At 37.6% G+C, this 27,995-nt stretch overlaps 1 protein-coding gene across 50 annotated transcripts in view; it reads left to right on the top strand.

Annotated features, from left to right (window-relative positions):
* ANK2 (ankyrin 2) overlaps positions 1–27,995 on the top strand; it is a 700,483-nt gene that overhangs the window by 639,652 nt on the left and 32,836 nt on the right. For 24 of the 50 annotated variants that reach the window (XM_044946103.2, XM_044946112.2, XM_044946098.2 and 21 more), the window contains 10 exons: positions 1,388–1,423; positions 8,029–8,253; positions 11,075–11,229; positions 14,533–14,744; positions 15,045–15,249; positions 17,538–17,634; positions 20,379–20,607; positions 21,762–21,887; positions 24,061–24,183; positions 26,629–26,661. In XM_044946103.2, coding sequence (XP_044802038.2) covers positions 1,388–1,423; positions 8,029–8,253; positions 11,075–11,229; positions 14,533–14,744; positions 15,045–15,249; positions 17,538–17,634; positions 20,379–20,607; positions 21,762–21,887; positions 24,061–24,183; positions 26,629–26,661 — 1,441 coding nt within the window. Of the gene's footprint in view, positions 1–1,387; positions 1,424–8,028; positions 8,254–9,980; positions 10,080–11,074; positions 11,230–14,532; positions 14,745–15,044; positions 15,250–17,537; positions 17,635–20,378; positions 20,608–21,761; positions 21,888–24,060; positions 24,184–26,628; positions 26,662–27,995 lie in introns of all 50 variants that reach the window. The other 26 variants (XM_044946114.2, XM_044946113.2, XM_025290686.3 and 23 more) reach the window with 4 other exon arrangements.

The raw sequence follows: 27,995 nt of genomic DNA, 5'->3' as shown, positions 1-27,995 counted from the left end.
GTTATTAAAGAAGTTGCCTTACTGATTCACAGTGTGATTATTATTTCCAGTATCCTAACCATGATCACATCCAATGCAAGCTTTGACAAGAGCTTAAATTTTACATTTCTTCCCCATTTCATAAGTGCATAATGAATCAACAGATGTAAGCCACAAATTCCTATCAATAGCTAGTTTTGTGACTCATTTTAAGTATTATTTCAAAAGTCTTTAATGTTATAGTTTTTTAATGTCAGCCAAGTGCCAACAAATAAATGTCAGTTCATGATGTCGTATATAAGACATAGTAACTAGAAGTCAATAGGAAAGTAATCTTTTATAGGACTTCTTTTTCATAAAAACGTTGAAGATGGTTTTGCTGTGAACCTAAAACTACTCTAAAAAATATAGTCTATTTTTAAAAAAATGTAAAGATGTTAGCTCAAATAGTGGAAGTTGATATTTGAAATTCATAGAAATTAAAGATGTTTTTCATTTGACGACATCAATATTTATCTAAGTACCTGTGGCAGTTAATTTAGTTGTTCATGTATTTCAAACACTTTTTTTTTTAATGGTGCACGAAGGTAAATTCTTTGGGGTGAAGAAAATTGTTTCATAAGCAGTGAAACAACTGTTTTGTCAAGTTAGGTTTCTGGTCCAGAGTATACACATAATCTGTAAATCATCAGGTGCCGAAAACCCAAGTGGACTCTGAAAAGGTACGGAGTGTTTTGAGGAAGAGCAGCCTCAAGTAGAAGAGGGATGAAAGACAGGACTTAGAGCGAGGTCAAACAGTGACCAGTGAGGAAGACAGGGGATGGAAGTCTTGGAAAAGCACCAAGACTTCATTCACGTAGTTTTTGTTACCTCTAGTAGGTAATTAGTGTTAGCTACTCTGCCTTATAGTTTATGCTGCTGTTTGTCATTGGAGCCAATTTTTAAATTGCGCCTTTTCTGTTTGCATTTCTTATGTAGCAGCCCAAAGGGCATTACCATTATTTTGAAAATACTAAAAGTGTGATCGAAAAGCTATGGAGGCAAAACTATGTCTGTCAAATGAAAGACTTTTTATCTTTCATTATACTGCCCCTTGATGTTGTGTAGCTTCTTGGATATTTAGACTTTGAGTACCCACATACGCCAATGTTGAATAAGGCCACAAATGCCTCTCCAGTGATTTTATATCCCAGTTCCCTATCCTGGGAGTTACTCCATAGCCCCCATATCTGGGTCTTCTCTCAGCCTTTTCATAGAGCTGTATCTCATTTGTATTTCCATCCTTTTTTTTTTCAGTGAATACGGTATTGGTATATAAATATTTCATTTGAAAGTCACTTCTGATTTCCTTCTTTATATTTCACTTTATCCATTCCTTCTCTGTGCTAAAGTATCTATTCTGTTGCAGCCGCACCTCTCCATGTCTTGATCGTGACAACAGCAGGTGAACGTCCGCATAATTCCTTCTCTGAACATGTTGCCTCCCCTCTTCCCCTTTCTCCATGTCCTTCTCCCTGTACCTTGCCTCGGGATGCTTTAGTGTGACCATACCTAGCCAGAGAGAGCGAGAGAGGGAGCACACGAGGGAGAATGATTTATTGTCTCCACGTCATGACCATTACCTAACTCCCCATTATGGTACAGGGAAAGTGGGTATTTGTTATTTTGTTGGAAATAAGTGGGGGTTATGCTAAAATGAATGTAGACCTCATGGCTGTCTTCATCATAAGTCTCCGTATCTCTGCTGCTTTTGAGAGAAAATGGGCTACATAGAGCTGAAAGATGTTATTCCCAGCAATTATGCAAATTGGTTAAGCTATTTTCAAGTTATAGTAAAGGTTATGATTTTAGGTGTCACTTAGCAGAGTTTTTTAAAGCTATAGTCTAGGGGAACCAAAGGCTGAAATTTATTAATAGTGCATTTGCTTGCTAGTACTGCTTTAAATGCAACTTTTGATATTTTGGAAATTGTACTATAGAATGATTCCAGTGTTCTAAAAATATCTATGATTCTATGTTATTTTGATAAAGTTGTTTTTAAAAGTTCTTATCAGACTACTGGTTATAGTATTTTTATTATACAGTCATCCATCAAGATCAGGATACTGAAGATTGTCTACAATTGTCTACAAATCAGGCAATTTTCAATTTTGACAAATTTATATCCATATTTTTACTTTTTCTGCAATACCCACTAAATATTTTGTGTCTATACATGAACATAGTGATAAATACATTTTTGGTGATGTTAACAGGTTTGAGGCACTTTATTTCAAAGCTGTTTTTCATCAGTTTTTCAGTTGATGGAATTTGGAAGATTGGGAAAAAATTAAGAAAATTATAGAGGACAGGGAGCTCACGGTATGGTTTTCTTACAGTAACCCAGAAATCAAATTTAATTCAAGGCCCTCTTGCTATGTATGTGTAGATCACTGAAGCACCCTGATGACAGATTTTTTTCCTATTTTCACTCAGTAACTAACTTTGAATGCTGCAATCTACCCCCCATCCTTACCCCATGGTCCTGGATGAATTAAACGTAAACCTAAGGATTCATAACTTTTGGGGTGGAGGATATAGTCCTCAAAAGACCAGAATCACTGTTTTCTGCTGCCTCCTCTGAAGCATGTATCTGTCTAGCTAATCAACTACATATTTCTAGGCAAGTCATCTGCATAATAATGGTGTATTGCTTTTGCTTTTATTCCTTTTAAATTGTGATAACACTGTATCTCACAATTTAGAAAACTTCAATAAGGATTTCTACTTTGCATGACTGCTGAATTTCCTTTGAAGAGTAAGATAAACAATTAAAACCAAGTATGTTATGTGATGTTGTTTTGTCTGTACAGTCTGAAGTCAATGTTCAGTGGAGTATGTGTACACATTTTCTGCAAAACTACTCCTGATTGTTTTAGCCATACAGCAAAAATAGTATATATTTCGTGGAGGAATAGCAGTTTGTTTTTCAAATAGAAATGCTTCCAGAACTTCTGAAATGGAACATTCCAGTAGGTCGCCTAACCTAGTTAGAATTTTAATAGCAGAATGCCACATTAGAGTTTGAGTTTAATCAAAGTCTCTCATTTTGGGGATGAGAAAACTGAAACCTAAAGATGTTAAATGACGTGCCCGAGGTTGCAGCAGTAATTCAACACAGGGTTAGAGCTCGTGATAGATCCAAGCTGGAGCCGGGAAAGAATGTGGAACTTGTTGAATTATCTTGTGCTCTGTAATAATAGTGGTTTTTACATCTTCTTTAGTACAGTTCATAAACTAATCAAAACTCCATATTAAACTACTTTAGCAAAATTCTGGGTTCACTGTAGATATTTAATAAATGTTAGTTACTCTGTTTAATTTTTTATATTATACGCTAATTTTAAGACATTCAAAATATATAAAATTATATGCATTTATTGAATTCTATCTGCTTGACCCACAATGATTTAATTCTTGCTCTACCCTTAAGTGGTGATAGGATTATCCCTCATTGACAGATGAGGCTTCAGTCACAGCTCACAAACAGTGGAACTGAACTTCAGTCCATTTATCAATACATTTTACTTTAGTTCTTTTCATCTCCCAATGTTAGGGTTAGGGTTATCTTGTCCCATTTTTAATCTCCTGAAAATATGAGAAAATCAAATTTACTTAATCAAATCTGGTATGTGAACTAATTTCTCTCATGATTCACCCTAACCTTTCACTTTTTCCTGTGATACAAAAAAAAATAATGGTCTCTTACAATCTGCTTTTTGAAATTGTTATACATCACAAAATAACTATCCACTAATCTATTACCTAAGCTTCGCTGGTGGCTCAGTGGTTAACAACCCGCCTGCCAGTACAGGTGACGTGGGCTCAATCCCTGGGTTGGGAAGGTCCCCTGGAGAAGGAAGCGGCAACCCACTCCAGTGGGAAATCCCATGGACAGAAAGGAGCGTGGCACATAGAGGTGGACATAACTGAATGACTCACACACACATCCAGGTAGTAACACCTTTGGATATCCTGGTATTTTTAATGAAAATATTCAAATGCTAAGCCAATTTTATATTATAAACGATTGGGATTAACTGATTAGCATGTTGACTTTTATCAAAAGCCTTCTCATCAGTACCTAGAAAAAAAAGTTGAATAATTATTTCTCTTATTCTCTTTTAGTTGAAGAAAAGACTTTTATATATAATTCTGCATAGTCAGCTTTTTAATTAGTTGTTTACTTTAATGAAATCTGACTGGTGTTTGGTCCCTCGTTGTCCAGGGACCAAAGAATTAAATAACTTTCTACTTTAGCCTTCTTTTCAATTAGAAATAAATATATACAGCTTCTCACAACTTACCCTTTTCACTCTTCCATCATTCAGTGTTAAGCAGCATCTATTTGAGTCTGATTTGCTTAGAGTATTTTCTAACTAAATTTGTAAACCTTTTTATTCATTTTGACTATCAATATTTAGCTCTTTCATGACTTCCCATCCTTTTGTTTCTTTCTTGATATCCTTCTGATTTACTTTCTTCTCTGCCTGCCTGCCCCTCTCTTCCTTCATCTCTCTCTCCCTCTCTCGTCTAATAATTCCCTCAACAGAGCTTGTTGTTTTTTATTAGCCTAGTGCACTTCCTTTAGTTATTTCATAAAGACACAAAAGCTTGTTTTTGTTGGAAGTTTTCTCTGAAATAGACACATTGCCACTTTAATTTTTCAAATTTGCTTGCTGTTCTGGTGCGATACTTAAATATAATTTTCTAGATCTATGATGACACCAAGACATATATAGTTAAGTTTATCTACTGCAGCTCCAGTCTTTAAGTCCTTTTACTTCCCAGTCTTTGGTCTTTCTTCATACAGTTTTCACTTCTAACAAAATCATTACTTTGGTGTATCCAAACTCTTGGTCTTTTGCTTACTCTCATTTTCGACTAATCCTCTATCAAGGTAATTGAATATATTCACTCTCTCATTTTCAAGCAGGGAAATGCCTGTAGAGGAATATTTAATATTGAAGACAGTCCTTCTCAACTATTTAGCTATTTTATGAACTGAAATGTCTGAGTGTAGTCATTTGAGTGAGGTCTGACTGGATTGGTTGTCCAGGAATCAAAGAATTAAACAACCTTCTACTTTAGCCTTCTTCTCAATTAGAAACAAATATATGCAGCTTCTCACAACCTACCCTTTTCACTCTTCCATTCATTCACTATTAAGCAGTTACTTATTAACTGCCTCCTGCGTGCCCCATTCACATGGCACTAGGCACTTGGGACAGAGGAAGAAATACGGAGCACAAGGTCACTGCCTTTGTGACACTGATGTGGACCTGAGTGTGGTCTAGTGCCTTCCTCCTTGACCAGGAGAGTAAGCGATTCCGAGTAAGTGCAATCGTCATGTGACATTTGGGGCTTAGACTGGGAGCATCTCGGCAGCAATGGAAGACGTCTGGGCTATGTCTTTACTTTCTGTATCCTTGCCAAGTTCCTAGCAGAGCAGCTGCCACTGACAAGAAGTGTACAAAAAGTGACATGAAAAGCAGCGTGGAAATTATGGGGTAAAGGAGAACAAAAGAGAATTTTAAAAGAAAGTCAGTAACATAGAAATCAGAGAAAGTAATCAAACATGTAGGTGCTTAGACATTGTTACAGCCAAGTGTATAGCTACTTCAGTTCACTCCTTACAGAATGCACCACTAGAAGATATTCTAAATGGAATATATAGGCTGTAAACCATTACTGGAATAAATATAGTGAAAATATAATAGCATGTACCATGAATGAGGAAACACCCTGGATGCTTTCAAAAAATACAGATAGTATTGGATATTGATAATATTAATCAGATGTATTATAATAATTCCTTACTTTTTTGAGTCCCTGTTCTTCAGCAATGGTGCTAGTAATCAAAAGATGAAAAAGAAATCAAAGAAAGTAGAGAAAGTCAGAAATACAGCATTGAGTTCGAATTAGCACCGGTTGAAACTTCATTTTTTTCTAGTTTTTATAAAAATCAACATAAATATCATGCTGCTGTTGCTGCTAAGTCGCTTCAGTCGTGTCCGACTCTTTGCGATCCTAGAGACGGCAGTGCACCAGACTCCCTTGTCCCTGGGATATCAGTCAAATGAAAATAATAAAATGGCAAAGAAACCTTTATAGTCATCTAGACATTTTACCAGTTCTTTCATCCTTTTGAGCGATAGTGCATTTTAAAAAGCAAATAGAAAATAATTTAAGAATTCCTACTTAAACACTAGTAATAAGAAAAGCAGCCAACATTTTCTCGCTGTATTTTGATAAAGACCAGAAACATCCACACTTCAGAACTAACCTGTTGCTTATGCTCCCCAGTTTGTGCCCCGTACTAAAAGCTGAGAGGATGGGGTTTGAACTGATAGGTCTAGACTGGCTCCTGCATGGGGAAAGAAGTGTGAGACCTCCTCTCCTGGTCTCGTTCTGCGTGACCTGCTTCAGATAGGCACTCTGGGCTCCTTCACAGATGTCTGTATTACTAGCAGCAGGGTTCTGTTCAATAGCATGCTTAATGAGTTCTGTGTTCTGCTATGAAGAGGATGCTAAGGTATTTTTCCTTCACTTATTTAAAAATAACACAAATATATTGTGTTTCTATCCCATAACTTACTTTAACAAAATACCTTTCAAATGTTTTACATGTTGTCATGGATGTAATATCTGAGTGTGATGAATCTGGTATAGTTCTGTGTTGGTTAAGCTATCAGTAGATCTTATGACACCTGTGTGTTGCTTTCCTCTTTCTGTTTTGGTATAAAATTCTTGCAAATGCAAGGAGAATTGGGAAAGACAGTAATGTTATGTGTGAGAGGGTGTGCACATTATTTGTGTGTGTCTTTGTGTATATGTATACGACCATCAGATTGCCTGGTTTAATTTTTCCTCCTTGACAAAGTGAGTGCCTCCCAGACTTTGAGTTTTACACTAACCTAGTGAGACACTCAAACTAAGCTGCAGAAACATCCTGAAGGAACCAACTTCAGAGTTGAGACAAACCCTTTCTCTTGGTACAGTTAAAAAAATAAACAAGCCAAATCACCCTGGATCATTACTCCCTTATTCATGAACAATTAGGTTGGCAAAAAAGAAGCAAAAGAAGAGATGCCTTTACATTTCTGAATTACTAGCTGTGATTTTCCATGTTTAATTTATTATAATTTGGGGACAATCACGATGCCCAGATGTCTTCCATTAGCATGAGCCCAGGATTTCCCCCTCAAAACCCAGAGCAGAGGGGATTGATAATCTTGTTTTCTTTCTCTCCTATCAATTAAAATGGTATAGAAGAGATAGTTCTACTTAAGAAGTGAAAAAGAACCTTTGAATCGGTAAATGGGCTCTTTCCAAAGCATTTGATTCAAAAAAAAAAAAGCATTTGATTATTTTGGTTTTCCTCTTTTTTAGAATGTAATCAGTTAAAAACCTTCATCCTGGGTATGACAGTGTTGGAGCAGGATGCATGTACATGGGTTTGGTCTTGAGAGAAAGACTTTGAATTTTTTTTAAGTCGTAGAATTATGCTAAAATGATCTGGACATGATGTAATTTTTAAAAGTCAAGTTGAGTTAACTTAGAAAAGCTACAATTTAGTCTTTCCTCTCTGCTCTATATTATTTCAAACTATGGATTTTTCAGGACGCATATAGAAGGAAGCAAATGCCTCTGCATTTATAACAAAAGGAGACTCATATTCTTTATGTAATTTCATTCCACTTTCTAAGTCAATTGGATGTATGTTTAATTTACAAGTTCATGTTTAATATCACCGTTGTCAAATTAGGAGCAGAACTGTTCTTTAGTAACAGATCAAAAAATACACAAATTAAAACAGCAACCAAACTGAAATAAAGGCACTGGTATAAAGTAAAATTACTTTTTAAGGGCATGTTTTTGGCCACCATGCATATAAATAAGAAATGTTTTAAGAACAGAGCATTATGGGAAAAAAGCTAACTTGACAAAGCTTGTTTATCTGCCTTCGATATTTCAAAACACCATCTAACCTTCCATTTTAACTTTTAGTTTCCTGGTTAGTTTTATGGTGGATGCCCGAGGTGGTGCTATGCGAGGCTGCAGACACAACGGGCTCCGCATCATTATTCCACCCCGGAAATGTACCGCCCCAACACGAGTCACCTGCCGACTGGTCAAACGCCATAGACTGGCGACAATGCCTCCAATGGTGGAAGGAGAGGGCCTGGCCAGTCGCCTGATTGAAGTCGGACCTTCTGGTGCTCAGTTCCTTGGGTAAGGGTTTCTGCTAAACCTCCCAGGTAGTCACTGGTGAGCTTGTGTCCTCTACATGAAATCACTAGGATGGAGTGGAAACAGGTACGTCAAGCTTTTGAAAGAAGATTGGCCCCTGTGAAATTTTTTAAGAATTGAAAGTAATGCCTCAATGTTTGACCGCACTTAAATGCCTCTTATTTTAAGGCATTAATGGGTTAAGCATTCAGGTTGACTATTACTCTTTCTCTTTGGATGTGATAGTAGCTGCCAGGCTCCCACTATGAATAATCATACTTTGGTTGATGGTAGGTATTTTTTAACCTGGATTTAAGTGGGAAAGTCGTAGAGAAAAAATACAGTTGGCCCTTGAACGACACAGGGGTTAGAGGCGCTGACTGCCCTCCACACAGTTGAAACTTTGCAAACACCTGAGGGTTGGCTCTGCCTGTAAGAGGCTCCTCCACATCCCAGGTGCTGCATCTGTGGATCCAACAACCGCTGATGGACCACGTGGTTCTGAACTATTTGCCATTGAAAAAAATCAAATGGACCTGCCTAGTTGTTCAAGGGTCAACTGTACTAGTCTGTTCTGAACATAAACTTGACGTCTTGTATAGTTACAACAAACAGAATCATCATCTTCGCTTTGGAGAGCAGTGTTCTTTATAGAACATACAAAAAATTTAATCTATGTGATTTGTCTTTTCTGTTATCAAAATTGCTACCATGACTTAAAAATCATCCTGGCAGTTTTTTATTTGGCATAGATTTCATTAAGAGGACAAAAATCCAGAATGACTTTTACCATGCTCATTTTAGCAATTTTGAGTAGAAATAAGCTTTTCTTCTATTTGTACTGCTGCTGTTATATTACCTGGTATCTCAATATGCCAAGAAATGAGTAGTACCTGCTGAAAACTGACAAAACGAAGTTTTGGAGGGGGACAAGTTTCAAAATATTTTGAAACAAATAGGTTGTATTTCAGTCTTATTACATAAAGTCTTTGTGCTAAAAAGCTGGGAGAAAATCCTATTATGAACTCTTTTGCTTTGCCAATGTCATACTGGGGAGAGGATTTCTTACTTTAGAACTCAGGAAATGTTCTAAAGCCTCGTAATTTGGAGCAAACTATTAACAGGTTGTTCCAAATTATGTTCACACCTAAAAAGGTGTGTGTATGTATTTCCCAGTTATGGAAACTACCTCCCATGTCCTCCTATCAGACAGACCAGAGATTTAGAAGGAGCCTGTGAAGTTCTGGGTTGCATCAGAAAACTCCATTATGGTTGGAATAATTCCCCAGTGATTCCTTTCATATTCTGTGCCAGGTCCTTTCCCCTTCCTCATGCACAGATAGTTGTAGGCTTTTTAATAATTGTCAGATCTGTTGAGAAATACCCATGAAAACTTCTGGCCTCATTACAGAGTCAGAGTTTTTATTGTATTCCCAACAGCTTTGTCTTTCCTGTGGAGCATATTTTATTTTATTTTTTTGGCTCATGCCCTGGCGGTGAACCTAAGCAGGAATAGATCCGACCCCACGTGCCCCCCTTCCACGCACCTCCATTGTACACTCTGGGTCTCTTGTTCTTGCTCTTTGTGACCAATGGAGGGGGCAGAACCAAACGCAGTGTGAAACCAAACTTCACTCTGTTCATCAGCTGGTGACGCTGGGGTTCTGTGGAACACAACACCTGAAGCTTACCTATGTTCTTTCTTTCACTGCTGCTTTGGATGTACTCAGTAAACTTCACCTGCCAACGGCTCCTCCCCCACTTAATGAGGGAGAAAGTTTGGTCAGCCGCATCCTTCAGCTGGGGCCTCCTGGAACCAAATTCCTTGGGTAGGAGTGACTTAAAACAAATTGATGGCTGCGGGCCCCCATTCTTCTCCTTCTTCTGCAATATGATTTCTCTTTTTGTCATTGTGCCCATGACATGTCCCTCTCTATGATTTAAATTCTGTACAACCTATCTTTAGTGGACCATTTCTGACCCTTGTGGTATGTGACTTTTATTTTTGAGTGATGTTTTTATATCTTTTCCCTTAAGTGCTGTGACCTTCATTTTCGTTTAAAGCATGAGATCTGCCTAGTTGTACTATGTGCTAGTTACGATGTCGTTATGATAAATTCGGAGTCTGTATCAAAGCAACCTGGACTGAAAAAAAAAAATCAAAAGCCTCTCTGGATTTCGAGAGTGAATGTGACCGAAACACAGTAGGGCAGTGCATGTTCTGGATCCTGAATATAATAGGCATTGGACACAACCTGGCCGCCTGCTGAGGTGCTCCCGTAGGGCCACCCTGTGTGCACATGCCTATGTCTCCTTGAATGGAGGAAGTAGACGGAAAGAGTCCTTGAGTGCATGCCTCTCGAGTTCCGAAGCAGTTGACTTTTCTGACATCTCATTTATGGCACATGAAATTACGCAGCGTATGAGCCATTTTTCCTCTTAAACCATTTTGTCATTCTGCACCTTGTAGAAAACGTTTTAAGAGATTGGCATACCTCATAGATATGCATGTACATTTCTTTTGGTTAAATGTGTTATCCTTATGTTGATCAAAGGAGAAGTTCCAGAATGCCACATGCACTCACAGGGAGACATCATTGGCTTAAGGTAGCAGCATGGCCCCGAGGATTGGCGCCCCCGAGGTGGAGTGCTAGCTACTGTGGGACCGTCTGCTAGCTGCAGGGCTCCGGAGGATGGCCCCACTCTGTCCCTGTCCCCAGAAAGAGAAGAATTCCAGGTCACTTTGCAACAGACAGAGTCGAGGTGCTTGTCTTGCTGGTGGTTAGCTCCTGTCCACACTGAATGTTCTGCCTTGCTGTGTCAGGCCTGTGATCGTGGAGATCCCTCATTTCGCTGCCCTGCGAGGAAAAGAGAGGGAACTGGTGGTCCTGCGCAGTGAGAACGGGGACAGCTGGAAAGAGCATTACTGTGAATACACGGAGGAGGAGCTGAATGAAATCCTGAATGGCATGGATGAAGGTACTTCATACTGAGGGTTTTAAAAGGACTCTGAAGTGGAGGCATGATAGTGATGCATTTGTTTATATCCTAGGGGGTGTGTGTGTGTGTTACTTAATCCAATTTTCTCTCCTGGCGCTTGCACAGTAAAGCCTGCCTACAGGCTACACAGTAAGCCTGCCTACACCACAACAGGAGGTTGTGGTGAAGGAAATAATACCAGGTTATTGCAGGTGCCAAACAAGAAGTCTGGGTTTTTGAGCATTAGCTGCCCAGACCCCTTGTTTAGCACCAGTGACTCAGTGGTAAAGAATCCAGCTGCCAATGCAGGAGATGTGGGTTTGATCCCTGGGTTTTGAAGGTCCCCTGGAGAGGGAAATGGCAACCCACTCCAGTATTCTTGCCTGGGAAACTCCATGGACAGAGGAGCCTGGCAGGCTACAGTCCATGGGGTTACAAAAGAGTTGGACATGATTTAGTGACTAAACAACGACAACAGAGTGTTCTGGTATATTACCATGGTGATGCATTGGAGTGCACAGTATATTTGTCGAGTCTTATTTTTGTTGCATTCAGGAAAATGAAATTCTTTAATAGTAAATATTTTAGGTTAATAAAGAAATACAGCCCATCTCTATCTTTCATGCAAACTTTTCTAAAATATGAAATAGAATAGATGCTGTTTCCAGAGAAGGCAATGGCACCCCACTCCAGTACTCTTGCCTGGAAAATCCCATGGACGGAGGAGCCTGGTAGGCTGCAGTCCATGGGGTCGCGAAGAGTCGAACACGACTGAGCGACTTCACTTTCGCTTTTCACTTTCATGCATTGGAGAAGGAAATGGCAACCCACTCCAGTGTTCTTGCCTGGAGAATCCCAGGGACGGCAGAACCTGGTGGGCTGCCGTCTATGGGGTCGCAGAGTCAGACACAACTGAAGCGACTTAGCAGCAGCAGATACTGTTTCATAACAAAATGAATAGATATTGGATAATATATCCATGATTTTCAAAAATACCTAATCTGAACATTTAGATATTTAAGACACTGATAAAAAGTGCTAAACTTTTCTCTAGGAAAACTTACATATACCCATAACTACTACATTATAGGACAATATAATTTTTTCTTTCATCAACTTATTTTTCAGTTGGAGGAAAGTAGCTTTTCAATGTTGCATTGTTTTCTGCCATGCAACAATGCAGATCAGCCATAATTATGCACATACTATGTGTGCTAAGTTGCTTTAGTCATGTCCAACTCTTTGCAACTCTGTGGACTGTAACCCACCAAACTCATTCTCTCCATGGGATTCTCCAGGCAAGAATACTGGAGTGGGTTGCCATTTCATTCTCCAGGGAATCTTCCCAACCCAGGAATTGAACCCACAACTCTTACATCTCCTGCATTAGCAGGCAGGTTCTTTGCCACTAGCGCCGCCTGAGAAGTCCTTTTCCCTCTCTCTCATGCCTCCCTCCCCTGCCCCATCCCATCCCCGTAGAGCATCACAGAGCACCATGCTGGGCTCTCTGTGCTATATAGCAACTTCTCACTGGAATAATACTTTTAACTTTCTATTAAGGAGTTAGGAAAATTAAATTCACTCACAGTTTACACTTAAACAGAGAGTTAGCTACGGTTGAATTTCATATGCACACTTACACATATAGTTAAGGAACATATTTTTCATTAGGGCTTTAATCTCTGTAAATCTCAAATCCCAGTTTAGGCCATTTAACCTCAGGTTGAAATACTTTAGTTTGACGAGAGGGAGGTGCTCTTAGGCCTCCTGAGGTTGCACAGAGATGAGGTGTCAGTCCTGATAGATAACCAGAGATATGTTCCACTTTACATGACTACACAAATAGGCACTTTTTTTTTTGCCCAAGTTCCAAGAACATACCAAAATTTGCACCGACCTGGGCATACAACTGTGCGGCTGTTTGCCAGACTTGATCAGTCTTCCAGGACCACTAGCTGTAGCTTCGTGTGTGGCTCATGGATGGGAAGGTGCAGCCTGACAGCAGCTGCTTTAATGTTTCTTCCTGTTCTGCTGAGGGTTAGTAAGAAGAGAGGCCACAGAAGAGGAAATTATGCCTTTTAGACGTGTGGGTCAGTATTTTCCAATAAAGATGAAAAGATCTGGATTCTTACCAATAAAGCTTGTTCTGTGCTGTATGTAGCTGCTTCTGCTCCTGGGAACCATTTCTTTTGCGTGCATCGAGTTGAGGACATTTCCCTCTGACGTATTTACCTGCCATTACTACTGCCATGTTGTCCTTAGATGGGGACCCACTCTTATAACTTCTTACATAAGTAAAAAGCTCATTTTGAAACAGAATCGAATTTGTATATTTTTATGTTTGTCATGTTTGTTCTGTGAAAACCTCTTCTTTCACAAGTATATGCTAGTAATTGCCAATGTATCAGTCTTCAGTCATGAAGGATCAGATCCTGGGACTTCAGACTTTTGCTATCTAGTTATATTCAAGAGTCAAGAAAAACACAGTTGCTGTTCATGCGTCTGTAAGAATTGTAAAATGCTTTCTAAAAATGAATTGCTTTCCATAATCTCTTAAAATTCAGTGATCTACTTAGTTCAAATTTTCAAATTTTAAACCAGTTGGATTTACTATGTTGCCCTACATATCTACACTAATGCAATTTATCAAGAGTCCATTATCCCATTCTCCTGATGTTAGATGATCTGCTTGGTAAGTTCATGATTTCAGGGGAATATCGAAACCCTAAATTTGCAATCACTGATCTTTTTAAAATATCCACAGTGATTATCTCAGAGACAACCATGCCACTGGAATGAACACACTGATACACATCTTACCCTTTGAAGACAGATTTTATTCCCGCACTAGTCCCCTGAGAACCAAAAGGACCATATTACTTCTTAAAACCACAAATAACTGGTTTTGAACTAACTTTGAAATTTGCAAAGAAACGAGCCCGTAGTCAATTTCCTCTTTGTCACGTTGAGCCAAAAACAGGACAGGTTCGTTTCATTGCCCTCAAACCCCCTTATTTACAAAGACAGCCTTGCAATACCACGTCTGGAACTGGATGCTTTTGTTTCACAGTGCCCTGGAAAGTCCTAGTTTTTGCAAAGAGAGAAAATGTGCCAGCCAAATGCTGACAGGTCTTGAGAGATTCTGGTATTGTTAGGATAGCCTTGCTTTTTAAATTTTCCTATTATTTAAAAAAAGGTTTTTGCTGCCACATCTGTTCAGTGTTAACCTATGCCAGTGAGTTTGCTAGAATGCTTTCAAAAGCGAATCCTTGCTCTATGAAGATGGGTCATTTCTTGTCTCAGTGCTGGATAGCCCGGAAGACCTAGAAAAGAAGCGGATCTGCCGCATCATCACCCGTGACTTCCCACAGTACTTTGCGGTGGTGTCTCGCATCAAGCAGGACAGCAACCTGATTGGCCCGGAGGGAGGCGTGCTGAGCAGCACCGTGGTGCCGCAGGTGCAGGCCGTGTTCCCCGAGGGGGCACTAACCAAGCGGATCCGTGTTGGCCTACAGGTACGCCCACGTCAAGATGCAGGTTAACCTAACGTGGATTTTTTTCCCGTGATTCAAAATCAGCTTTTCAAAAGAGAATTAAATGGCTAAAGAATCAAATTATTCCTGGGTGAGCAAAAGCTGCCCTTAGAAATCATCAGTGTCATAAAGTTGTATATGAGTGTTTGGTAACAGTAGGAAATTGCAGTTGCCATATTTGAAGATACAAAACTGATTTATGAAATAAAAATGTATTAAGAAATTTGACATGGAATATAATGATGTACTGTTTATTTTGATATTTTTCCTATTTTTTTAAAGGCTCAACCTATGCACAGTGAGTTGGTTAAGAAGATTCTGGGCAACAAAGCTACCTTCAGCCCTATAGTCACTTTGGAACCTAGAAGAAGAAAATTTCACAAGCCAATCACCATGACCATTCCTGTCCCCAAAGCTTCAAGCGATGTCATGTTGAATGGTTTTGGGGGAGATGCACCAACCTTAAGATTACTATGCAGCATCACAGGTGAGTCACGTAGGACTATGGTGTTAATGATAGAAAGTTCTGGAAGAAGAAACTTAGATTGTAAATACTAAATTACTTTTGTCCTAAGGTGCCTGTGTCTCATTAATATGCATTAATTCAGGAAAGGCACACTAACTAGGGAAGTGAAAGGGGATAGGAAGTGAGCTGGTATTTTCTAAATAAAGCCTGATGCCAGACTTTTAGGCACTTCATACACATGGTCATCTTTATCTCCAAAGTAGCCCTCTGAGGAAACTTTAACCCCCTTTTACTAGAAAGGAAACCAAGACTGAGAGAAGTTTTCTTTATAATTTGCCTGAGATTAATTATACTGTAAATATCTGCAGAGTTGGGATTCAAACCCAAGTCCATGTACCTCTAAACCCGAGCTTTAGGCCTTCATTGAAGATATCACCTTATACCTGTGGCAAACTAAATGATATCTTGAATAATTATATCAACCATTTCACACTTTTCTCTCCAGGAATTGGTTATGACTTTATCATTAATCTGTTGACTAACTTTGGGAAAAAGAAGGATATTTAGTCTTCTCAATTGGAAGTTGTAATAGCTTTCAGTTAACCATCAAACTCCAGGAAGATATTCCCAGGACACTGGTTGTCTCTGACCAATAATACCACCACAGATGGTGAGAGTTTAAAAAAAAATCCACACCAGTAACTGAAACTACATAATTGAGAATTTGCCTATTTAACAAAAACTGAATGGTACTAGCATTCAGTAAATATTCATACTGTTTTTAGCAGGAATAATAACCATATCTACTTCAGTATTATTAGATTTTTTTTTTCATTTCTCCTCATTTTAGCAGGAATGTTCACCCTTCTTTTATCCTCTCTCTCATTCTTCCTTCTTATCAGTGTTTTTTTCTGTACTCTTGATAGCAAACCATAGAGACTTTACCCCATAAGTTTAATAATATGGCATAATTTTAAAATACATGGGGGTTTCCCTGGTTGTCTAGTGGTTAAGACTGTGCTTCCAATGTAGAGGGTTCAGGTTTGATCCATAGTTGGGGGAACCAAGGTCCTATATGCCACATGGCATGGCCACAAAAAAAAAAAAAAAAAAAGACACTCAAAACCAAAACAAAGCAAAAATAATAAAAGAAAATACATGCCCTAAAATGAGAGTAGTGAGAAATCTTATGCTTCACTTAGGGCCTCTCCCAGTTATTTGTTTCTGCTTATTTCATAGCATTCCCATGCTTTTTGATTCATGTGTATGATTAATCATCCTATAATATGCTATGTAGCAGCGTGGACGCAAAACAAGTCTGAAAAATGTCCGTGGCACATCCTGCCCTTCTAGATGATCAAATGAAGATACCACCTGGACCTTGACCCCATCTAGTCTAGTTATTCTGGGCCTCTGTCTTGGGATGGATTTGTTCTAAACAATTTCTTTCTTTTTTTTTTTTTTAGGGAAAGCTTTATCATTTTTATTTTTATTTTTTTAAATTTACTTGTTAATTTTTACAAATACAGTAATAGATTTTTGGATTTTTGTGTTTTGCTCTATTATATAAATCTGTTTAGAATGTGTATTTTATGGGTCTCCTAGAATAAGGAACTTTGATAACTCATTCCCTTCTTTAACAATCCTTAGAGTCAAAATTCGTTTTCATCTCAAACATATATTTCTCCTGCAATGCCTGAAGACAGTTTTGTCCTTATTTATGCCAACTGAATGTCTCAGTAGAAATGAAAGTCAGTATCACCCTCCAGAGTGATGTGTCAGTGTTCAGGGGCATTCAGTCATTTGTTCTTTCGCTTTGCAATATTTACTGAGCTTTTAATATTTTCCAAGGATTTTTGCCAACCTTCAATTGCAAATTGAAAGGAAATTTTGTTTCTCGAAAATAATTGCCTAAAATATCAAGGTGAAAGAATATTTGGATTTTTGTTTTAACAAAGCATTCAGCTCCTTGGTTAGTCGAAGGATCTTTTAAAATCATCAACTGAATACAATTCAAAATTATCTTCAGAAGCTAGCAATTACAATAGGGAGAGAAAAGAGCACCTAGTAATTTGAAGCAGTTATTCAAATGACCTCCCTTAAGTTTAGTTCTGTGACATGTGGTGTTAATGTCTGTTTTCCGTGTGTCATTTTTTTAGCACGTAGTTTTCAGTCACTTTGTCTCCAGGGTGTCATCCTGAAGAGTGAATGAACGTAGCCAGAAGCCAGAACCACAAAGCCTTTATTTTATGACACCGAGTTTGGAGTTCTGCCTAATTTTTTTTTTTTCAACAATCATGTTATTTCAGGTGGAACCACCCCTGCTCAGTGGGAAGATATTACAGGAACTACGCCATTAACATTTGTCAATGAATGTGTTTCCTTTACAACCAATGTGTCTGCCAGGTATGGTTATACTGCACAGAAAAACCACTGAAGTTGTGTGCCCAAATGTCTTTTGTTTTACTTTGTTTCATACATTCTTTAAAAGTAACTTTATTTTTGGTTTGGTTTTAAAATGGTCTGCATTTACTTTCATGTCTTAAACCAAACTCGCCAGTAAATGTAATAGTGATAATGCATTAATGAAGTATGAAGTACAGCCATTCAGATTAAAATCTAAAGAAAGTAAATAATTGCCAGCTATTACTGTATGACCCAGACTCTGGTTTTAGCAGCCACAGCTGATTTTTCCAGTCCTGAAGGACTTAGGAATGATGGATTTCCTGCTGACAACAAAATAGCCTGAATTGTTTTTTTTTCAAACAGAATGATAACCAAACCACAGAGCATATCATGGTTTGCTTACACAGTTTAGAGTTTTCAGTAACTTTTATGCACTGTAGCATATTTACACATTATCCTTTTTGTGTCCCATATCTTTAAAAAGCTTATGCTGTCTAGCTTTATTGCATGTGTGTAAACCAACTCAACTCACTAGTTCTCATTTGCTTGATCTTTAATGGATTGCCAAGTGTTTTCCTATTTGTTTAATTTGGTTACTGTAAACTCTTGTGACTTAAGAAGAGTGAGAGGCAATATGTCCATTTTAAAGATGAGAAAGCTGACGTTGAGAGTAGTTAAAGCTTACATTCTTATTCAGGGGGTGAAACGATAGATGCATGAATAACAATGCACAGCCATAGCTGGGTGTAGTGATCCATTTGTAGTCGGAGCCACCCAAAGGGCGCAGCTGTGAGTCTCTGGTTCACCCAAAGGGCGCAGCTGTGAGTCTCTGGTTCTGTGTGTCTGTCTGTGTGCCCTGCCATTCACTCATCTCCACTCTAATGCCAGAAAATGACAAGTTCTGGATGGAAAGATACAAAAGAGTTACTGAAAGAATTCAAAAAAGGGTGTTCACATCAGAGTGGTCAGAGAGAAGGTAGCCCATGAGATAGACAGAAACCTAACAGGCAGATAAAAGTGGAAAAGAAGGTAACATGAGCCAAGATGCAGAAGGGCATTGCAGGCTGGCGACAATGGAGTCTGTAATTCAGAAATAATGCCGGAATGTTGGTTAACATTATTTACAGCAGGCCTTATAGGAGAGACAAAGAAATCAGGAGTTATTTTATTATTATAGGAATAATGTAATTCTTTCAGACAGTCGAAGAAGCAGTGAATCAAGGATAGTTGAATCAGTGTAAAGAAGAAGCGGGTAATACTGAGAGCCTGCCAAGAACCAGGAACTAGGCTGCCTTCAAAGCATTACAGTAAATGAAATAGGCCAGACCCCAAAGAACAAATATTGCATGTCTCCACATAAACGAGGTACCTAGGATAGGCAAGTTCAGAGAGACAGAGTTTAATAGAGTTTACCGGGGACTGAGGTGAACAGGAAAGTTCAGTTACTGTCTAATGGGTATAGTGTCTCTATTTGGGATGATGAAAAATTTCTGGAAATGGAGAGTGGCTGTGGTTGCTTAGTATTTTAAATGTACTACTGCCAGTGAATTGCGCACTCAAGAATGGTTAAAATGACAAATTTTATATTATCATTAGTGCACACAGCCCATTTCTTGGAGTTGAGGCTGCCAATTAAATTATATTTTATCACAATTAAAAAGTAGAAGAAGAGATATGGATCAGTAACTTGAAGGAAAGAAAAGCTAAGAAGATAAGGAAATTTTCAAATGTTTAAAGATTATGAGCAGTGAGTCAGGAAGGAGGGATCAGTGGTGGAGGAAGGTTTCAAAGTGAGAGGATCTGGAATAAATCTTTGACGTGTATAAAGAGCAAATTGAGAAAATGTGCATCTGATGGTTACTGCTTTTTCTGTGAAGTTACCTTTCTGAAGGCCTGAAGGGTGTCATAAAGGTTTAGCAACATTACTATAATGTATAAAATGATATCTGAGGGAAAAAAATTACCAAAATACGTCACAGACTTGACTGAGGCTAGAAATCATAAATTATTCACAAAGCCAATAATTTCTTCAATGGATTATATTAAGCAGTATTTAGGAGTCCTGAAGCAAAAGCAGATTTTTTAAAACAGTAGTTTGGTTGATCCAACCTTGGTGACTATGAGTCCTTTGGAAAAGGATGATGAGATGAAGAAACATTAGGTAGATTTTGTTGAAAAGAGTTTTAGGAAATGAAATGAGGAACAGCAGGGGCTATCAAAGAAAATAGAAACTCATCCAGCAAGATATTGGTATAATACCAGGGTGTACCACAAAAGGATTCTAGACGCTAAAGATGTATTTCAGAAGCCTGAATACTCAGAAGACTTTCCAAGGAAGAAAGTTACACAGTGTTTAACATTTGGCCTGAAACACCTGGCACATCCTTGTCTCTCCCTCCTTCTCATCGATCCTCCTCCATTTCCCCTCCCCTGTTTTTCTTTCCCTTTGCTTTTGCTTTCTCTCATCATCTCCCTCTCTTGCTTCTCACTTTTTCCAAGAGGCATGCAATGATTACTCTGATGATACTGAAGGAACTGATTTGTTTTTCGTGTAATTGACTATCCTTTTTCACAGTTGTGGAGTCCATGGATACAGAGGGCCAACTGTATTCTGCCTTTTTGTTAAATGAACCTGAGCATCTGTGGATCAAGATATCCGTGGTGTTCCAAGAACCAATCCTCTGTAGATACTGAGGGATGACTGTAATTAAATTTCAGATAACTGACTTTGTTTTATTTTATAGGTTCTGGCTGATCGATTGTCGACAAATTCAGGAATCTGTTACCTTTGCATCACAAGTGTATAGAGAAATTATCTGTGTACCATATATGGCAAAATTTGTAGTGTTTGCCAAATCACATGACCCCATTGAAGCCAGGTTGAGGTGTTTCTGCATGACTGATGATAAAGTGGATAAGACCCTGGAACAACAAGAAAACTTTGCTGAGGTGGCCAGAAGCAGGGATGTGGAGGTACTGTGTTTTAAAAACCAATTTATGTTAGTATGTTGTTTATACCTCTTTTAATATATTTAAAATAGTATTTAATAAATGTTATTCAGTCACTAAGTCATGTCCAACTCTTTGCGATCCCATGAACTGTAGCCTACCAGGCTCCTCTGTCCCTGGAATTTACCAGGCAAGAATACTGGAGTGGGTTGCCATTTCCTCTTCCAAGGGATCTTCCCAACCCAGGGACTGAACCTGCATTTCCTGCATTGGCAGATGGGTTCTTAATGCTGAGCCACCAGGGAAGCCCATCTAATAAATAATGCCATCAAAAACAGACCAGTCAACATCTTGACAGTTAGAAGGCCAGTGTCTAAAATGCACTATTTTTAGCCAATTTGGACCCATTCAATAGGGATAAAAGGACTCTTTTAAAGATTATTAAGGGAAAAATTATGCATTTTTAATAAAATTATAAGTATATAAATGGATATAGCAATTCACATGTTGTTATGTTTCCTTGTTCTTTTTTTTTTTTGAGGTGACTATTTATTGGATTTTTTTCCCTGTTATTCTTTAATCATAAAGAAAACAACCTGGAGGGGTGGAATGGGTGGGATGGAGGTTCAGGAAGGAAGGGGCATGTGACTCCCGTGGCTGACTCATGCTGATGTTCGGCAGAAACCAACACAACATTGTAAAGCAATTACCCTCCAATTAAAAATAAGCAAATTTTAAGGAAATTGAAAAACTAGTAAAGGAAACAGCCCAGGAGGTATATCCTTTGTGTAAACGTAAAAATACAATATCCAGGACTTTGCTACACTACTTTTTCTTATTTCTTAATTTTCCATCAGTGTGGATCTTTGATATTGAATTCAAGTAACCCAATTCATTGTGATGTCAAAAATAAAAATTTATGATTTAAAGACATAATGATTTGGGAAAATAACATGGTACAGTGTTAGAAATGAGTACAGTAAGATTAAAGGCCCCCATGCATTTGAAGATTCTTATTACTAGTAAAAGGGAGTGCTGGTCCATGCTTGTCACAGATAAGACAAAATGTCAGTCAGGATTTTAAAGATTATTGTATGCACATTTTAAGAATTTTAATGTTCCAGTAATGTAAGAATTTCAGCTATGGCATTCTTTTTGTTTTTCTCTATTTTCATCAGGTCTTAGAAGGAAAACCCATCTATGTTGATTGTTTTGGCAACCTGGTGCCATTAACCAAGAGTGGCCAACATCATATATTCAGTTTTTTTGCCTTCAAGGAAAACAGACTTCCTCTCTTTGTCAAGGTAATATATACATGAAATTTGGGAATGTGTTTTATTCAGCATCAAGTAAGGCTTTGACTACTTTTGGTAGAAGAGAATATTTGGTTTTCAGTAATTTCTAATGATTTTTTTAAAAGTATTTCTATAAAATTTTAAACTCGTAAAAATTATTTTTTAAAATTTCAGATTCAACCTTGATTTTTAGTTATAGGCTAAGAATGAGGGACAAATTGCCAACTGATTAATTAGGAAAACTGGTCATTCTTTTCCAAATTTTAAGAGAAGCCTCACTTTATTTTTTTAACTATTATTATTTCTTTTAAATATTTGCACTTAAATTTTTTTAATATATGAACTTCACAAATGTGGAGACCAAAAAGAGTTCTTAGTGACAAATTTTTATAGTAAAAGCTCTTAAAAGACCCAGTTAATCTATCAGGAAGTTATCCCAGATAGAGCAATAGACTGGATATACGTTCATAAATTCATTCAACAAACATTTGTGCAGACACTTTAATGTACCATGACTTTGTTGTCCCTGTTTAGGAATGTTAATCTAGGTTAGGAATTTATCATATTTAACATATGCAATTTATCATAATTTAACATATGCAAGTTGCATTTTAGATACCAGTTCTGAAGAGAACAAAAATGAGTATGAGGGAGAGATTCATGAAATAAAAGGAAATAATAATTCTATTTAAGTTTTATTGTCTGTTTTCTCAAGATCTCTACTGAAGGCCTTAATTGTGCCATTTCTGGTTCAATGGTTTTCCTGATTAAAGATAGGTTCTTCTAAGGGGTAATGGATCCATTTACTATAAACAGCTATGTAATTATGCTAATATTTGATATTGTTAGTGGGCAAAAATTATCCTATAGACACCAAATACAAAAATAGGAAAATGACTTAAACATTTCTATAAAGAAGATGTACAAATCGCCAATAAACACATGAAATAATGTTTAACAGCAGAGAAATTCAAATTCAAACCACTACGAGATACTACTCAGTACTTATTAGGATGGCTATTATCAAAAACAAAACAAAATAGCAAATACTGGTGAGGATATGGAGAAATGGGGACCCTGATGCCTTGCTGGAAGGAGTGTAAAATGGTGTAGCCATTCCATACTGTGGAAAAGAGTATGACAGTTCCTCAAAAAGTTAAAACATAGAAATAGTATATCATCCAGCAATTCCCCAAAAATTGAAAGCAGAGACTCAACCATTTACTTGCAATGTTCATAGCAGCATTATTCCCAATAGTCAAAAAGTAGAAATATTCCAAATATCCATCAACAGATGAATGGATATACAAAATGTGATATATGCATACAATGTAATATTATTCAGCCTTAAAATGAGTAAAATTAGCCAGACACCAAAAGACAAATATTGTATGTTCTCTCTTGTATGAGATACCTAGAGTCATCAACTAGTCAGAAAATAGAATAGTGGTTACCAGGATATGGGGGAAGGAAGGAATGGAAAATTATTTTTTTATGGAAACAGTTTCAGTCTGTGAAGGTGAAAACATTCTGAAGATGCATGGTGGTAATGATTGTACAACAATGTGTATGTACTTAATGCTAGTTAACTATACATGTAAAAATGGTTGAAATGATGTTTTATGTACAATTTAACACAATTTTTAAAAAAATGAAATTCTGGTATATATTGCAATGTGACTGAATCTTGATAATATTATGCAACCTGAAATAACAGATACAAATGAACAAAGATTGTATAACTCTGTCTATATAAGGTACCTAGAACAAGCAAATTTATAGGGACAGAAAGTTAAGTAGAGGCTATTAGGTGCTGAAGGGAGAGGAGAATGGGGAGTTATTGCTTAATGGTGTAATGTTTCTGTTTGGGATGATGGGAAATTTTGCACAGTAGTGATAATCACGTAACTTTGCGAATGAGCTTCATGCCACTGAGTTATATGCATAACAATGCTAAGATTATAAGTGGAAATGGTCAGTTTTATGTTATGTATACTTTACCACAATTTTTAAAAAGCTGAATGATTTTTTTAATCGTTCTAAATGATAATAGGAAAGGGCAAAAGGAACACTTCCAAAGCAAGTGAATTTTACTTTTCTCTGGTTCTTTTGAGTGGCATCTCACTAAAGTAAACAGTGTGTGTCACACGTGAGTGAAGCATGTATGCCTTTCTTGTTCAAGGTACGTGATACGACTCAGGAACCTTGCGGACGACTATCATTTATGAAAGAGCCAAAATCTACAAGAGGCCTGGTGCACCAAGCTATTTGCAACTTAAACATCACCCTGCCAATTTATACGAAGGTATTATAATCTGCTATAGTGCAATTCAGGATGTAGAGGATTTGATTTTCAAATCCTTTAGGATAGATACAGGCAAAGACACTGAATGCAACCATGTATAGTAGTCATTTTTGATACCCTGTCCAATTTGTGATGTTCCATTTAAGTAAGGAAAAAAGTAGCTCTACCTTATTTTGCATTAAATTCACTTTGATGGAAAAGTTTCTATAAATATGTATTGGGTATGGAAGAGAGAAAATTTCAGTGTAAGATGTAACCTTTTGGACTGATTCTGAACATAGAATTATTCACTTTGCCTTCCTTATGGTTTTGTGCGCCCTCCCGGCACCATGCTAGTGGTGCTCTCGGCCCTGCCAGAACATTAGGGGTGTTAGCTTCTGTTCACTGCCAGTTCACAGGTGGATTATGTGTTACGAAATTCAGAGCAACTTCAGGGTGTTTTACCTTGTTGCTAAAATAATTATGTGTTCGTCTTGTAACCTGTACTATCTGGGGAGCATCAGATTCATTTTTTCCAACTATTTTAACATGATTAGTATACAAAATACTCACATGTTATAGGAATAGATTTGAAACACTGTTGAAAGGAAAGTTAATACTTGACCCAAATCTACTAGAAGTTTTTCTTTCTATTCAAACCTCTCCTCTTTACAGAATTCCTTGATTACTCTGATCAAATCAAAGAAGACTAGGGAATAGATTAAATGTTGGGAAAAGCTTCTCTTATTTTTTGAAAAATTTTGACCAGTATTCCTTGTTAATGGAAAGTTCCCATGTGGCAATTTATAGACGGTTATAGCAAGTTGTCAGAGTGTATTTTAGAGGTTGAGAAGTGGGATACTGGCAGGTGAGACTTGGAGGAGAGGTGAAAAGTGAAAGTGAACGTGGTTCAGTCGTGTCCGACTCTTTGCGGGCTGATTCTTTATCTGCTGAGTCACAAGGGAAGCCCAGGAGGAGAGGTAGAAACATATTTAAAATCCTAAATCTTAACTCCATGAAACAGAACATTTTCTATGTTTATTTTCATTCACCATTTTTCACGATTAATTATTCTTACAAATTAGAAATCGGTCACATAGAGAAAACCATGTAGCATCATATTTAACACTAAATTCTTATTTAATGATCAAAATGAAATGAAATACCAGAATCTGCATATGTAAATTTACATGTTAATTACAAGAATTAAAATACAGCAGTAGACATCTGCATCCAAATAACTGTTATCTAACAGCATTCCAGTGGTAAAGAATATACTTTGGGGGTTGTAGTGCTGAGCACTTTTGAATCACTGAAGCAGAATGTCAAATAAGAACCATAGAGAAATATGTCAATGCTGGGGCAATCCATCTGAGTGATGTGTAAAGATGAATGAGCTTTGTCTCTGATTCAAATGAGCTTTCAGTATGCTATAAAAGAAAGCATTTAGTTCATTATTCCTTTTTGTATCTAAGTCAAGATATATCCGGCACAGTTATTAATTCTATGATGGTCCAGGACAGCTCTCCATTTAGTAACTAAAACAAAAAGAAAACATTGACAAACATGGTAGAGTTTAGATATATTTTAGAACAGGGTAGCTCTTTATTACAAGAGAACTCCTAAGTATTGCCTGTGTATTGAAAATATCTTCACTGCATGTTCATTTGTGGCTTTTAACATGTTTAATCAATACCTGTAATGGCTGAGATATTCAGTTCAGTCACTTCAGTTGCTTAGTCGTGTCCGACTCAGCGACTCCATGGACTGCAGCACACCAGGCTTCCCTGTTATTCACCAGCTCCCGGAGTTTGCTCAAACTCATGTCCATTGAGTCGGTGATGCCATCCAACCATCTCATCCTCTGTTGTCCCCTTATCCCGCCTTCAGTCTTTCCCACAGTGAGGGTCTTTTCCAGTGAGCCAGTTCTTTGCATCAGGTGGCCAAAGTATTGGAGTTTCAGCTTCAGCATCAGTCCTTCCAATGAATATTCAGGACTGATTTCCTTTAGGATGGACTGGTTGGATCTTCTGCTGTCCAAGGGACTCTCAAGAGTCTTCTCCAATACCACAGTTTAAAAGCATCATTATGCTGAGATATTATCATCACCATTTCTGTAGACATATGCCATCCAATCCATGAAATGTCACACTTTGTGGCTGCTGGTAACCTATATCTGAAATGAGTACATTTATAATATTAGTTCTTTCGTCTGATAGATTAGTATATTTATAATTTTGGTTCTTTTGTCTTTTGAATCTACAGATGTTTGCATTTAAATCAATCTTCTTTAATTTTTGTGCTTGTCTTCTGTAAACTGTTAGTAAGAAAAAATATGCAAATGCTAACTGTATGCTTGCCTGCTGATGTTTGCTGTCAGGGTATTTAGTCTTGTCTTCTCTTCTAAATGCTCTCTACTCTTCCTGCTCTCTTTCTCCATCTTGCATGGCGTCTTGGGGTGGCCAGGAATCAGAGTCAGATCAAGAACAGGAGGAAGAGGTAATTATATGGCACTGTCGCTTGTTAATGGCTGTGTCATTGCTGTAACCACCGATAAGAGCACATGATTAACAGAGGAGGGTTATACAGTTGTTTTTAGTAATTGAAGGGTCACAATTTTACTTAACCTCCCTGAGCCTGTTTTCGCATGTTACGGACTGATTTCATAGGACACTAAAACTTCCCTATAAATTATTACCTGTCTGTGCAGTAATACAGATTTCTCTACCAATTACTGAAAATCAAACCACAGTCTCAGTGGTTCTCAAACGTTGGTCAGGAGATGCCGGGAGGAGAAAACCGTTTCCTTAGTACTGAGTCATCATTTGCCTTTTAGCCCCCATATCCTCACAAGCTACACAGAAGTATTCCAGAGGCTGCATTGCATATGATGACATTATCACCCCGACACTATGGAATGTGGGTTTGTTTACACTTGGGTTCTTGTATTTTCTCAGCTATCATTTGTAATACAGATACATATTTATATATGTTAAACATAAGCAAAAGTTCTTCACACTCCCCAGTATTTTTTTAGGAGTATAAAGGGCGTCTTAAGAACAAAAAGTTTGAGAACCACTGAAAACAAAAGGAGCATATAGTTCATCCATCTTACTATATTAATATTATAATGCAGAACTCTACTAATAATGAGCACTTCTTATAAGGTAGACACTTTATTAAGTATTCCACATACCCCATCAACAGTGATCTCACAGTCATGCTAAAAGATGTATGTTGTCATACCATAAGTGCTATATGACAGATGAAAAAAATGAGTCTTAGAGAGATTACCTTGAATAAATTTTAGCCATTTGAATTATACCTGCTTTGATAGTCAAAGAAAGTATATGTTTTTTTCCTAATAAAGATCTGAAAATGCCTAAGCATTACAGAAATGAAAGAAATTATTGAAAAAGTTCTTATACTTAATTAACATATTGCTTCATATCTCTAAGACATACAAATGGAATTGTTATTTGTTTCACATAAATGTTTTCAAATATACCAGTTTTCTTTTTTAATGTTGTTCTGATGGATTTGAAATACAAAACCATGAAGAAAAAGATAATACATACCCTTGTGCTCACCAGCTTAAAATTTAAGGCCTTTATTAGTTCGGAGACTACCCATCAATTCCCTTCTCTATTCATACCAGCGGTGGAGCAGGATGAGAGGGGTGATTATAGCCTCATTGTGCTACCGTGTATGACCAGATGCACAATAAACTTACAAGACTGAAGCCATGCCTGCCCTCAAGTGTGCAGTCACTCTTTGCCTCACGTATCGTTTCCCTTCTGTAGCTGACGACTCGATCCCCAGGCTGGTCAAAT

Source organism: Bubalus bubalis, chromosome 7 (assembly GCF_019923935.1).
Source record: "Bubalus bubalis isolate 160015118507 breed Murrah chromosome 7, NDDB_SH_1, whole genome shotgun sequence".
NCBI classification, from domain to species: domain Eukaryota; kingdom Metazoa; phylum Chordata; class Mammalia; order Artiodactyla; family Bovidae; genus Bubalus; species Bubalus bubalis.
The sequence above is the reverse complement of the archived record's forward strand: the minus strand, read 5'-3'. Positions and strand labels throughout refer to the sequence as shown.